General features: G+C 46.7%; 1 protein-coding gene across 1 annotated transcript in view; it reads right to left on the reverse strand.

The window, feature by feature from the left end:
* B4GALT6 (beta-1,4-galactosyltransferase 6) overlaps positions 1-11,404 on the reverse strand; it is a 36,571-nt gene extending 25,167 nt beyond the window's left edge. Inside the window, exon 1 of the mRNA XM_068158749.1 lies at positions 10,817-11,404. Coding sequence (XP_068014850.1) covers positions 10,817-10,931 — 115 coding nt within the window. The 5' untranslated portion in view covers positions 10,932-11,404. The remainder of the gene's footprint in view (positions 1-10,816) is intronic.
* Positions 11,405-14,623: the final 3,219 nt, after the last annotated feature.

Raw genomic sequence — 14,623 nt, forward strand, 5'->3', positions numbered from 1 at the left:
TTCCTGTGGGAAACTCTGCTGTAGTCCAGATAACACAGACATAAACCTTGAGAGAACACATTTCAAAAGCAGCTGCATCTCCCCTGTGGAAGGACAGCTTCCTTCCCCTGACAAAGATGAGAACACACACAAACACATCAGGCCTTTGTGAGAGACATTTCTCTCAAGAGCAGGTATCATGAGAAGACAGAACTGAAATAAAACCCAACCAGGCAAAGTTTGCTGCCACCTTGGCCCAAGTATTGAAGAGCTGCTCTTGCTAATGGGAAGATCTAGCCCTGCTATATCTTCTTCAAACTATCCCTGCGGTCTATCCCAATCCAACACCTCCTCCTCCTGGCTGATCTTCCTGTCAGCTCACCACCCAGCTCTACCCAAATATGTAAACACAATAAAACACTTCCTGTCTGTGCACTCTTTGTCCCAGCAACCTGGGAGTCCAGCACAATCTTAGTCAGAAGGATCAGTTTATTCCACACTCATTTAACAGCTGCTTAGGTAGTGGCAAATGCTTAAGTAGCCAGTTAATTACCACAAAAGCTAAAAGCATCAGCAAAAATGAAAGATGTTCATTTAATCCTAAAAATAAATCTCATCTACTGGCAGAGGTTTTACAGCAAAGACCTGTGAACAAGAGCAGGGGCCACATCCCACACCAACCAGCAGGCACAGCAACAAAGCACTCCAGAGAATCCACAGCAGCCAGAAGTGTAAGAGAGAAATCCACCTCTTCTGCTAGTGTGGTGAGGGAGGAAGACAGAAGAATACAGAGGGCTGGAGTCTGATGACTTCCACAGCAGTCCCATTTTCAGCTATCATTAGCACTTCAATACTGCTCATCTTCCCCAGACTGGCACAGGTTTCTACAAACCTTACCTATGCTGTCAGGAATATGGCCCTGAAAAAAACCAGCCTCAACATTACAGGTCTTGGGTCTCAGGAAGCACTTCAACCATGCTGCTCTCTGCTGGAAGAACAAGACCATTAGATAAAAGCAGTCTAAGAGGTTCCTGGAGTGCACTGATAGTAATTTCCTGACACTAGTAGTAAAGAAGCCAAGGAAGGAAGGTTCTATGTTGGGCCTCATGCTTGCCAACATGAAGGGCCTCACTGGTGATGCAAAGATCAAAGACAGCTTTGGCTGCAGTGACCAGAGAACAGTGGAGCTCAGATGTGAGATACTTCACAGAGTCCTGGGTCACTGCAAAACTCCAGTTCCAACACAGCTCTACAAATGACAGCTGCCCCTGAAGTTACTCATCTGCCCTTCAACACCCATTTTCACAGGACTAAGGAGGAAGGTTTTTACAATGAGGGTGGTGAAATATTGGAACAGGTTGCCCAGGGATGTAGTTGAGGCCCTGTCCCTGAAGACATTAAAGATCACACTTGATGTGGCCCTGGGCAGCCTGATCTACTTGGAGGTGTCCTTGCTGACTGCAGAGGAATTGGACAAGATGACCTTTGAGGGTCCCTTCCAACCTGATGCAACCTGTGAATCTGAAAAGCAGACTCAACACATTGCATAAAAATGGAGATGGATTCCAACGAGTTAACAGAAAGTTCTCCAGTAGTAATTGTAAATGGGGAATTATCTCCTGGGGACATTTCTAGAACAAGTCCCACATGGATTTCTTCTCATCTCAAGGTTATATGGTATTATTCTCAGCAAGACTAGAGTTATAAATACACTGCTGGCAGAGCTCACGCATGGCAAATTAACACAAGAGCGTTAACGTTACACTCTACAAACGAATCTCGATACACAGCAAGTAGAGCTCAGCTGAAGACTGCTGCTGACACATCCCAGTCACCATTCCAGCAGCTAGGAATGTTTTCCACAACTACAGGATAGGAATTCTAGTCTGTAAAACTGATTCTTTAATCAATGTTGCAGTGAAAGATACCCAAAGTAATGCAAGTCTGCTGTAAACTGGGCCCTGCTCAGAACCTGAACTTCACAGTGGCCATAGATAAATCCTACACTAATCCTTCAACTTCCACAGGATTGCATTTATTTTAATACATTTCCTGTTAATCAGAAGTTGGGCTTTAAAATAGATGCTACAACAACAAAGAAGGGCAAAAGTCTGTGTGTGTCTTAGAATAGAATAGAATTAACCAGGTTGGAAGAGACCTTTGAGATCGTCAAGTCCAACCTACCACCCAGCACCATCTAATCAACTAAACCATGGCACCAAGCACCCCATCCAGTCTCTTTCTAAACACCTCCAGTGATGGTGACTCCACCACCTCCCAATGGTCAATCTCTCTTTCTGTGAAGAACTTTTTCCTAACATCCAACCTAAGCCTCCCCTGGTGCAGCTTAAGACTGTGTCCTCTTGTTCTGGTGCTGGCTGCCTGGGAGAAGAGACCAACCCCCACCTGGCTACAACCCCCCTTCAGGTAGTTGTAGACAGCAAGAAGGTCTCCCCTGAGTCTCCTCTTCTCCAGGCTAGACAACCCCAGCTCCCTCAGCCTCTCCTCATAGGGCTTGTGCTCCATACCCCTCCCCAGCTTTGTTGCCCTTCTCTGGACACCTTCCAGCAACTCAACATCTTTCCTAAACTGAGGGGCCCAGAACTCAGAAGTTGGGTTTTAAAACAGATGCTACATCAACAAAGAAGGGCAAAAGCCTGTGTGTGTCTTGAACTATTTGAAACCTGATTTGTTGCTGAATGTTTAGTGCCAGCTTTGCAGTATTTGTAATTCAACAACAAATCCAAACTCCTTTCATACAGATGGTGAGGCTGCATGTTTGTGGCTCCTTCAAAGAAAATCTATCAGGAAGATACAGATCACCTCAACCTACTAAATATACCAACCACTAGTGGTGTTTCTGGAGGCTAAGATGGAACATTCATGCAGTGCAGATGGACAAATCTGTATCAGCTACAAAAGAGAGGCCTCAAAATTGCCATGAGCAGCAGTGTTTTTCCAGCACTCCAGACAATCCCTGCTTGCTCCCTGCCACAGAGGACGTGCCAAATGTAGGAGTCCTCTGACTGCAAGTCTGAGGAACTGAACAAATGTCAGTTCGCTGCTTATTTGAGCCACTAAGGAAACCTCATTGCTCATGTCTATGCTTACAGGTTATGAGAAAGAAAATGTAACCAAGCTTCCTTTCTCCAGCAATGTTTTTTAGCATGATAAATGATGCAATATTCAATACCCTCCCTAACACATCTGATACTATTTTACGCTCCAATCTCACGCTATTACTTGATTATACAGCAAGTCAGAAATCATTCCACAGCTAATTCTGAAACAGAATCCTGCAGGAATTTACAAACCAGCATCGCTGTGAGCATCACCAAGACAATTTATAGATTTACTTGGTTGTTTTCTTTTTTTCTTCCACTCAAAGCAGATTCAATCAGAAACATAAATGTTTTTCCTCCATTTCCATTGCAGCAAAAATTTCTGCTCCAGCTTCAAAATACAGACTTATATTTCATAGAGATATTTGGTCAGTGAGGACTCTTCTAGGCATGCTGACTTTGGGCATTAAATAGTTTTATAGTGACATTTTAAGTCTTGCTAGTTCTTCCAGACTTCTGATTTCCTGTGATCAATTACTGAGCAAAATGGAAAACTGAGGTACCTGTAAACTGAATACTCCTGGTACCTGCAAAGTGAATACTCCTGGAGTCATCCTAAATTAAACTCAGAAAGAATGGATGCATAATAAAGTTCAAGAAAGCTACAAATTTGAGAATAATCAATTAAGCACTGGAGACACCTTGCAAAAAAAGCCTCTTTTGTACCTGAAAGTCCTGACACCAATCTCTGCACTGTATCCACATGCATCTACCACTGCATCCCACACGATGCACAGTCATTCCATGCTGCTCCCCACAATGTCACTGCATCATTAGAATACAAAAGATTGCCCAGAACAGGCTTAAAGCTGCAGAGAAGCAAGCACAGATAATCACTTACAGCCTTATTAATGAAGAAAACAATAGACAAGCTACCTTTCACCACAGACTGATGTGGAAAGATAGGATAGGATAGGATAGGATAGGATAGGATAGGATAGGATAGGATAGGATAGGATAGGATAGGATAGGATAGGATAGGATAGGATAGGATAGGATAGGATAGGATAGGATAGGATAGGATAGGATAGGATAGGATAGACCTTCAAGATCATCAAGTCCAACCTATCAGCCAACACCATCTAATCAACCATGGCACAAAGAGCCTCACCCAGTCTCTTCTTAAACACTTCCAGTGATGGGGACTCCACCACTTCCCTGGGCAGCATATTCCAATGACCAGTCACTCTTTCTGTGAAGATCTTCTTCCTCACCTCCAGCCTAAACCTCCCCTGGCACAGCTTGACACTGTATCCTCTTGTTCTGGTGCTGGGTGCCTGGGAGAAGAGGCCAACCCCCACCTGGCTACAACCTTCCTTCAGGCAGTTGTAGAGAGCAAGAAGGTCTCCCCTGAGCCTCCTCTTCTCCAGGCTAAAGCTGATTAGAGCTTTGGCCATGTCAGTAAAGCACCACAGCTTGAAACAAATGTTTCCAGGGCATATAGTTTCCACTCCTTGAGGGATGAGAAGAACACATTCAAATAAGTAGCTGGCTTAAGTGCAAACTCATTTCACATGAGGCCTCACAATTACTTTGTCCTTGTGACAAAGTGCTGCATGCTGTGCCTGTTTTTTCCCCCTTTTCTGACTAAGAGGAACACCACATGATGAATTCTCCATGAAATCTTATGCAGGCAAGATCCCTGACTAATAACTAGAGTGTACCCAGGGGCTTTAGAAAAACTATCAGATAAAGATGCAAAACAACTGATTCAGAAAGAAATACTCATTTAGTCAAAGCTTATCTGTTGGTAAAAGTGACAGTCATGAACGACTGAACTGCAATAACTTACTCAGCAGCAGGTGTTAGGAATGACTGTGCTGGGCCAACATCAAGAAACATCTTTGCATACCCAAGATAAAGGCAGAAAACTTACCCATGGAACTGCCCAGGCTCATGATAAGCCTCAGTCAGAATGTCAAGGAATTCCTGATCACTGGAAATTAGTGATCAGGCAGAAGAATGTGTAAGCCTTATACTGCTCTTTTCACAGGAATGAAAAAAAAAGGCAAGACCTTATTCATCAGAACCACACAGAATCACTATTGTTGGAAAAGACCTTCCAGTTTTAAGTCCAACCATTATCTAACTCTACCAGAAAACTGACTAAAATTCTTCTGTTAAAGGGTGTGGTTGTGAAAAATTAGCAATAAAAAAGGCCAGCTCAAGATAATGAAACTAGTCCTGCCTTCAAATGAAGCTTTTAATAACAGGTGAAACTTAATAAAAGCATGTATCTGAGAATAGCTCCCAAGCACCAGCTAGGGCTGTAGTGCAGACATATCCCTGCAGAAATCAGGAAACAAAGGGACAGACAGGCTTCATTCACTCAAGAAACTTGTAAGAGATTCATGAGAACATCTGGCTAGAAAGGAGTGAAAGGAGGAGGTAGCAGCTGGGAAAATAAAAGAACAGGACATCTAGCATGTCCAGCAAAACCCATCAGCCTTTTCCACACAGCATCAAAGGAGCAGAGTAACAAAGGATGTGTTTTAAGCAGACTAGCTATATTATTTCTGCTTCAGTGCAGACCTGAAGCTGCATAAAACCTACTCCCTGAAGATCAGGCCCTACTGTCAGGCTCTCAGACAAGATAGTGCCACCCATGTATCACTGTATGCTGCCCTGTATTAGCAACAGCATAACCAGCAGGAGCCTTTATTTAGCAGCTCGTGAAACCACATTTGAGGTACTGCTCAGTTTGGGGATCCCAGTAGGAGACACGCATTAGCACACCAGAGCAAGCCCAAGGGGAAAGCTCCCAAAATAGAGTGTATGATATATGAGTGGAAACTGAGAGAAAAAGGTTTGTTCAGTCTTGAGTAAAAGTGGCTAAGGGGAGGATGATTTTTTGACTATCTTCAGCTATGCAGCAGAAACAGTACAGAGATGATAGAACTGAACACTGAGACACAAGGCAACGGACAGAAGGGATGGAGGAGAAGTTATGATCACACATCACAGCCCTTACAGTTCTCAGACACTGGAACAGGTCTTCCTGAGGGACTGCAGAGTCTCCATCCCTGGAGTCACTCAAAACTCAACTGGACACAGCTCTGAGCAATTTGATCTAGTAGGATCTGCTTTCAGCAGGAGGTTGGATCAGATGACTTCCAGAGGCCCCTGCCAATCTAAATTATTCTATGATCAGACAGCAAGTCTTTAGAAACCCAGGAACAAAGAATATTAGCACAAAGGCTATACCCATATCTATGTGCTCAGCACCTGGAAGTGCTGGCAAACATTTATCTTGCCGATAGCATTTTCAGGTCTTTCCTCTACTTCTGTACAAGGAAAGATAGCTCCATTTCCTAGTTGGAAAATTACTTCCTAATAACAGAATAGAAAATAGATTGATATCAAATTGCATGCTAAAACCAATGGAAAACTTTCCAAGTTCCATCCAGCCTGCACAGCTGCACTTGGTTTGGACTGCCAGAGTAGTGAAGTTTTAATAAGAGAAGCAGAAGACCAGAAGAGAGTAGCTGGTTTTCCTCTGTTTCATCACACACTCATGACTTCTAGTTACTGATGCCAAAGGCAGACTCATCTTTCCTGATCACTGCACTGTTCCATAACCAGTTCTTAAGTGAACTACTGAAGTTATCTTGTCCAAGCTAGCCAAGTTAGACTGCAACAACACTGGGAGCTCTAAGGTATTCTTCCACCTAATCTGGTAAAGGTTCTCTGCTGAAGTCAGACAGAAAGGAATAATCCAGACATGAGTAAGAGGTAATTTTATGAGACCAGTTATGTTGTCCAATGCCATTTCAGTTAGGACACTAATCAAAGGAAACAAAACCAACCAACCAAACAGGAAAAAAAAAAACAAAGAAAAAATCCTCTGGCAATACTTTGATTGACTTGGCAGTGAAAAAAGATCAGCAAATGTTGTCTCTTGGTCATCAGTCCTTGCTGTTCTGCCCTGTTCTCCTCATCCTTTCCATGATGCAAGCTTGAATCTAAGTACATGTTCTGAACAGCTGTCAGCATCAGACATTGGCAGTTCAAGTGCCTTTTATCAGCACTGTTATCCACAACATCAAAACAAGAAAAGTATTGGTGCCAAGATCCCTGCTCCCACCCAGCTCCTTTGGTCTTTTGGGTATTTATAACTTGCAGTGAGTTTTGGAATCACAGGCCACCTTCATCCACTACTGCAAACCCAGAAGCTTCACTTGGGATCTTTACATTTCAGGTACCAGAGAAGGAGCTCCAGATGAAGTACTGACAGACAGGACTCCTTTCTGGAGAAGCAGAGTCTGTTACCTGCTTCCATCTAATTCTTGAGACTATCACATTTAAATGCTTCTATAAGATTTTTAAATATTCAAGAAGTTTTCTACCATTTTATACCTTGCCATCCTATCCCTCCAGGTTTTGCTTCAAAACACCCACTCAAACAGGGTTCCTCTGGCTATCAACAGACCACCAGGGTGCTGAGGTAGGTTTGCAACCATCTCTACCTCATTCCATCACCTGTTCATAGAATCAACCAGGCTGCAAAATACTTCAGAGATCATCAAGTCCAACCTATTACCCAATACCTAACACCTCATGACAACTAAACCATGACTCCAAGTGCCACATCCAAGCCTTTACTGAACACCTCCAGGGACTCCACCACCTCCCTGGGCAGCACATTCCCCTGGCCAATTACTCTTTCTGTGAAGAACTTTCTCTTCACCTTGAGCCTAAACTTCCCCTGGCACAGCTTGAGACTGTGTTCTCCGGTGCTGGTTGCCTGGGAGAAGAGACCAACCCCCACCAGGCTACAACCTCCTTTCAAGTAGCTGTTCTTACAGAAGAGGGGAAAGGAGACACATGAACAACCCCAACATAGGAGATGTATTCTTCTCAAACACATAAACCTTTTATTTGTCTATTACATGGAATATCTTAGCCTCAAAACACAGAGCAGTCTCTGAAAACCTGAAACTGAAATCCTTTTCCTCTCCTCATACTCTGAATGGGATACCTGAGGTTTCTATTTCTCAAAGAGGCCTCTACATAGCAATAATTATTGTACAAATAAAAATATTTCAATCTAAAACATAAATACTTGAAGTAATTAAGACTTTCCCCTCTAAACAAACTGTCAGCATTCCAAATTGACCCCAACTGCATTTGCCACAAAATTTGCAATGTTGCTTAAAAAACTAAATATACAGTAGTTCTATTTTCTGGTTAGTATGAAGGACAGAGGGAATGTGGTAATAACCTCTTCAGGAATTCTCCCAGTGCCAAGGTCTTCTGAAGACATCACCTCCCTTTCATAAGCCATGAACTGCTTGCTAGCAGAGAATTCCATTCTATTATCCCATCAGAATTCAAATTTGCCCTCAGCTTTGCTCTCTCTCAACCCACTTACTTTTCTCCTCCCACCTTCCTGTACACTGCTGCTCCATAAAACACTGGGGAGTTCAACTTCTCCCTCTCTTCAGTTCCTCTCATCAGCAGGAAGAGAAACCAGCCAGGGAGCAGCTCCAGTTCCCTAGAACACAATTAGTACTTTCCTCCACACTGCTAGTGCACCTTGTAGCTTGTCAAGGAAGAACATGTTCTGATGAACCAAAACATCTTCACTAAAACATATCTGGACATTAGGACAGTTTACAGTTTAGCTGCAGGATATACTTCATGAAAAGCTGGTAACAAATAAGGTGGCTGAACTTCCATGGAGCAAATTCCCAGGAAATCAGCATCACATCTGCAAGATGACAGAATAAAACCAGTATAAAACTTCCCTATTGCCCTTTACCACTTTCTAGAATCCACCCCCCAGCAAGACCAGCACAACATAGCAACATTTCAGCAGGATCCAAGATGTGCCACTCACTCTAATATAGGTTGGGTTTTGATTTGCTTCAGCTGGACAAGTTCACAACACAACTTCATCCAGAATTAGGGCTGTACACCACTGAACAATAGTGGAAAGAGCTGTAATCTCACAAACCTCAGTACTTGCTGAAGAGCTTTGTATCATGAAACCAGAGCTTGAAGGGGCCTACTGCAGTATGTCTGAGATAGCAAGAGAGACCAGTTCAAGTGTGATTTTTTTTTTTCCCCTTTAGTTTGGCCAGGCCTAAATAACCTACACTGAAAACACTTTTGGTGCATACTGATTTCATTATACTCCTGGCAGAAAACAAACTGAACAGAGCAATAAAACCTAATAGCTGAGCACAAGATGAAGATGGGAAAGTAAGTCTCCTCACTAGAGGCTCTGAAGCAGCACTGCATAAGCCTGGTTTAGTAAAAAGAGGATGTACTTCTAAGAAGATACCTGTTGGAAGAAGAAACATTTAAATAATGGGGTAAACCTCCATCAGCACACATGATGTAAGATGCTAATAATGTCACTGACAAAGATGCAGAAACTGCACTTTTGCTGTCCAAATCACATACCAACTGCCTGCAGTTAAAAAGTCTACTCTGATACTCTGCTGGTGTCTCATAGAACTAAGGTGTCTAAACGGACCCCAGCAGCATCATTCACTCACATATAGCACTCAATTACATCTCTTTCAGCAGGGAGAAAATGACAGACAAGAAACTCAGGAACTCCAACCTATGACATATTCCTTAATATTTTTTTATATTTATTGAAACTGTAAGAGTCATTGATGTGTCATTATGCTAGCATGAAGTAAGTATGGGAGAAGTAATTGCACCTTGAAAGAGTTTGCAAGCTGAACAGAAGACTGTGAATAAGAGAAAACCAAATGGGAGGAAGACACCAGTCAATGAGAAACAATTCCTGCAGGTTCAGCGGTCAAATCAACGTGGGCATTTCGTAGTAATGTCTGCAGAGAGGCATGTTAAGCACCAAAACCAGAAACTGAGATGATTTTACAACTATTTAGGCAGCACCTGATAAGCAAGAAGTGTAGGAGACAGTGTCAGCATTCCCTAGAAAAAAAAGCCAGGAAATATTGCCGAGGCAATAGACATCCAACACAGTGAAACTCTGCAGAGCAGCACAGAGAACATGGTTTTTGTTAGCTTAGGGGTAGCCAGTGTTAGTTTTGTTAGCTTAGGGGTAGCCAGTGCTGAAAAGTTCACCCAGTGAGAAAAAGCCTGTGGTCCCAGAAACTGCCTGAGAGTGAACTAAGGAAAGCAGCTTATTTTGTTTTGTCAGGCTCAGACCTTCACCATTACTTCACATAGTGGAAGTTACCAGTCTGTAAAACCTGTGAAAAAAGATCCCACTGACACAAGTAACAACAAATATTCAAATAGGTTCTTAGTTTCTGTCCACACGTGCATTCTTATTAACAAAGTTACTAATGATCTGAAAGACGAATCCATTCAAGCGACTCCGGCAGGCAGTTTCGCAGTTCTTTCCTGCCTTCGACCATTCAGTTATAACACGACGCAACGGTGAGCTGCTTTTTTGACTGACTTTTCCAGCCTAGAAAGGAAGAACAGCATGTGCCTACCTTGCGATGGCAGCTGAATCTTCTAGAGCATTTGAAACCGATAGAACAAAGATGCGAGATTAACACACGTTACGGGCGCCGTGACGGCCCCGCCAGCACAGGGACTGCTCTTTCGGCACCCCCTGCCCGGTGCCGCCCGTGCCCTCCCCGCCGCGGAGTCCAGCGAGTGCACACCGCCGCGGCCGCCCCGCAGCGCCCGCCGCCCCCCGCCCGCTGGGCCGCGGCGCCCACCTCCGCCCCTGCCCCTCCGCGGGGGTGCAGCTCCCGACTCACCGATCCCGGGGGCCACATAAATGAAGTAGAGACAGGAGGAGGAGAAGGAGAAAAAGAAGATGAAGGCGAGCATGGAGCGATTGGAGACCCGCAGCACCTTCCGGAGCACTGGCATCCTCCCTCCGCGCCGGCTGCCGGCAGCTCCGCTCCGCTCAATCCCGGCGAGCCGCGGCGGCGCTTCCCGGAGGGAGACGACCCGCTCCTCCCATGGATCGGGCAGCGAGGGGCTGACGAGGGGGCTCCGCTCGCCCCCTCCCTCCTTCCCGCCGCCTCCCCGGCAGCGGGCGGGCCGGTGGGGGCCGGCAGGGGCAGCGCGGTGGCTCAAGGAGGAGGGAGGGCGGCGGCGCTTTGTGGCTGGCCCGGCTGCCCCCCGTGCCGGGCGGCTGGAGGGGGCCCGCCTTGCTTCGCGCTGCGCCTCCGGGCGGGCTGAAGACGCCGCCGCGGGCTCGCAGGTGGCGGCCGAAGCGGGGAAGGGGGGGCCCCTAGCGCTGCCGCGGGGCTCGGGAAACCTTCCCGCCGCTGCTCATGCCGCCGTGCGCCGCGGCCGCCAGCTCTCCCGCCTGCTGCCCCCTCACAGGCGGCGGCGGTGGTAGTGGCGGCAACAGCAGCATCCCCGCTGCCGGCGGGCGGTCACCTCCGCGCTCGGCCCCGCCGCTCCCACCTCCCCGGCGTTCTGACGGGGAGCGCGCTACAGCCGCCCGGCCCGGCCCAGCCCAGCCCTACCCAGCCCCGCCCCGCCGAGCCGCGGCAACTGCGGTGGAGGGAGCGTGCGCGAGCCCCGGCGGCAGCGGAGGACTGCAGAGCTGCCGCGGGAGCGCGCCCGCCCGGCGGAGGGGACCGAGGAAAGGGGGGCGCTCCCGCCGGTGGTGCCGCGCTGCGCTCCGAACCAATGGGTGACCAGGAAGAAGCGAGCCCTCTTCTCTGATTGGCTGGTGCGTGGACGAGCGTTCGTATCGGCGGGGCTGTGAGGCGGGATGGGTTGGGGGTGTCGGGGTCCCGGCGGCCGTCAGGGCGGGGAGGACGGTGAGGACGGGAGAACAGACGCCTCTCTCCAGGTACCCGGGTTGTGCCTGGGCGTCAGTCGAGGGACACCTTTTCGCTGCCTCGCTACCTCGGCCTTTTCCAGGAGAGGGTGGGGAAGGGCCGGGTCTCGCAGGCAGCTGAGGGGGCACCGCTGGGGTCTCTCGGAGACTCGGCCTGCCCGAGCCGTGCCCGCGCTTCGGCGCTGGTGCTGCCCTACTCCTTTCCCGTCGCAGCCGGTGCTGACAAGCGCGGCCACGGGCGGATGGGTTTCAGTTGGGAACGGGAGCGTGCGCGGGCAGAGCCGGCAGCCCTCCGCTGGGCAGATTAAAAAGCATTTCCTAAAGCTCTGGCCGAACTTGTGCTGTCTTTTGTTTGCGGATTTCATACGCGGTAGCCTGCACACGCCATCAGCAGTTTGCTCTCCAGCCCTTTGCAGAACAGAATGCGGTGTTTCAGAAGTCGGAACGCGAGCTTGGCATCCAGCGGCTGCTCTTCGGCGCTTCGGCAGCCAGCCGTGGCCACCACGGGTTGCTAGGTGATGGGGTCAAGCCTGCCAGCTCCGGGCTCCTCTGCAGCATGCTGCCACGGATGGAAGATGCGGGCCCTGGGGCTGGCAGCGCGCCGTGCTGTGCCTGAGTGCCCCTGAGATGGCAGAAGGAGCTGGCTGTGTAAGAATCCAGGTCGGCGTTGTTCACCTGGGTCGAGTTCGCTCAGACGTGCACCCCTCCAGTACATCTTCACCTCAGACACTACACTGGAACTAAGGCTTTTGTGCAATAGGTGTTATTGATGGCTTCATTTTGGTTCACCCAGCGCAGCTCATGGCAGAGCTTTTTAAGCTGAGGGGATGTGCCTTTCTCTGCCTTCACTTCAGTCAGAGCAGTGTCCAAATGCTCTGCAGGTTCTGTGTCAGTATTTTCATTATCATAAAGTCACTTGACTTTTTTTTTTTGCCTGTGCTAAAAATACAAAATTATTGGTTAATCAGAGAAGAGGTGATGCAAGTGAGTGATAGTAAGACCTTGTACTGACAGTCATCTCACTAGATGTTGAACAGGAGCATTTCTATTTGCAGTACAATACAGAAAAGACAGTAACAATCTGTAGCGACATTGTGGAATTTCTTGCCACTGATGCAGAGCATAAATGAGACATCAGGATTTCCCAGTAAGGGTTTCACAGAATATCTTTGGTTGGAAGAGACTTTTGAGATCATCTAGTCCAACCTTTGGCCCAGGGTCACCACTAAACCATGTCCCTAAGCACCCATCCATACAATATTTAACTACCTGCAGGGAGGGTGACTCTACCACTGCTCTGGGCAGACTGTTCCAAAGTTTGATAACCTTTAAGTGAAGAAATACTTCCAAATAACCATAGGAGAGAGAGAAATTCTGCTCTGAAACAGGCTTGCCAGTAATACTTTGATGGCTGTCAGTGCAATGGGTGTTAGGTGGATGCACTGAGGGATGTTTCTGAGTTGCCAGGAGTAGCTGTGTGACTTGACCTAGATATTTTATTTTATTGAGGAGTGTAAAACTAGGCATAAAAACACATCATTGAGCTATTATCTACTATTATGTATTAAATTGGAAGCTTCAGCTGACTACTATGGTCCTTCTGCACATGAACTTGGGTTTATGGAGCAAAGAGTGCAAAAGATGTATCTTAGTGTCTTGTTACTGTTATGGCTGCTGATTTACTGTGTTAACTGGAATAACTGGGTGTTTATTGACATATGCTTCTTTGCTATTCCACTTTTATTAGTGGTTTTCATACTGTGTTAGAAGATTTTACTCGATGCTGTAAACATAGAGAAGGAGATCAAATCATATCATAGAATCCTAGAACGGTTTGGGTTGGAAAGGACCTCAGAGATCATCCAGTTCCAACCCCCTGCCACAGGCAGAGACATCTTCTACTAGACCAGCTTGCTCAAGGCCCCATCCAACCTGGTTTTGAACACCTCCAGGCTTGGAGCCTCTGCAGCTCCTCTGGGTAGCCTGTTCCTGTGGCTCACCACTGTCATGGAGAAGAATTTCTTCCTGAAGTCCAGTCTAAATCCAGCTTCTTCCAGCTTCAAGCCATTACCCCTTACCCTGTCACTCCATACTTTGTCAAAAGTCCCTTTCCAGCTCTCCTGTAGCCTCTTTCCAATACTGAAAGGGTGCTCTAAAGTCTCAATGGAGCTTTTTCTTCCCGAGGCTGAACAACCCCAACTCTCTCAACCTGTCTTCATAAGAGAGGTGCTCCAACTTTCAGATTATCTTTGTGACCTCTTGTGGACCTGCTGTAACATTTGGAAGATCAATGCAGTGATGACTTGCAGAATCTTGTCAGGACCACAAGTGAGATCCATGCCACACCAAATCCTAAGACTGCCTCTAATTTTTGTGTGGAGGAACACTAAGTGATGCCCTACACATCACTTGTCTCTACATAACTAAAAGCAAGTGCCATGCCTGCAGCTCAGCAGATCAGGATGAAATTAATACTTAGACTGTTAGGTGCACTTTTGTAAGGCTTTAAATGCTACTGTGATGAGCATGGGGAAAAAAAAACCAAACCCAGTGGAATAATATCTTCTATATATTAAGGCATTTGTGGAAGAATATCAAAATGGAATTTCAGAAGATAGGTGTGTCGTGGTTAATTGAATCTCCAGCAGCAGGATACTGCAGGAGCAGCAGCATGACTCACACATAGTTGTGGCAGACAGCTAGGCCAAAGTACCTGCTCTGAAAAGAATACTTAAACCACCCTCCATCTTCTTTAAATACTATT

Source organism: Melanerpes formicivorus, unplaced genomic scaffold, assembly GCF_026170545.1.
Source record: "Melanerpes formicivorus ecotype bairdi unplaced genomic scaffold, bMelFor1.0.p_v2 SCAF_42, whole genome shotgun sequence".
In the NCBI taxonomy this organism is placed as follows: Eukaryota; Metazoa; Chordata; class Aves; order Piciformes; family Picidae; genus Melanerpes; species Melanerpes formicivorus.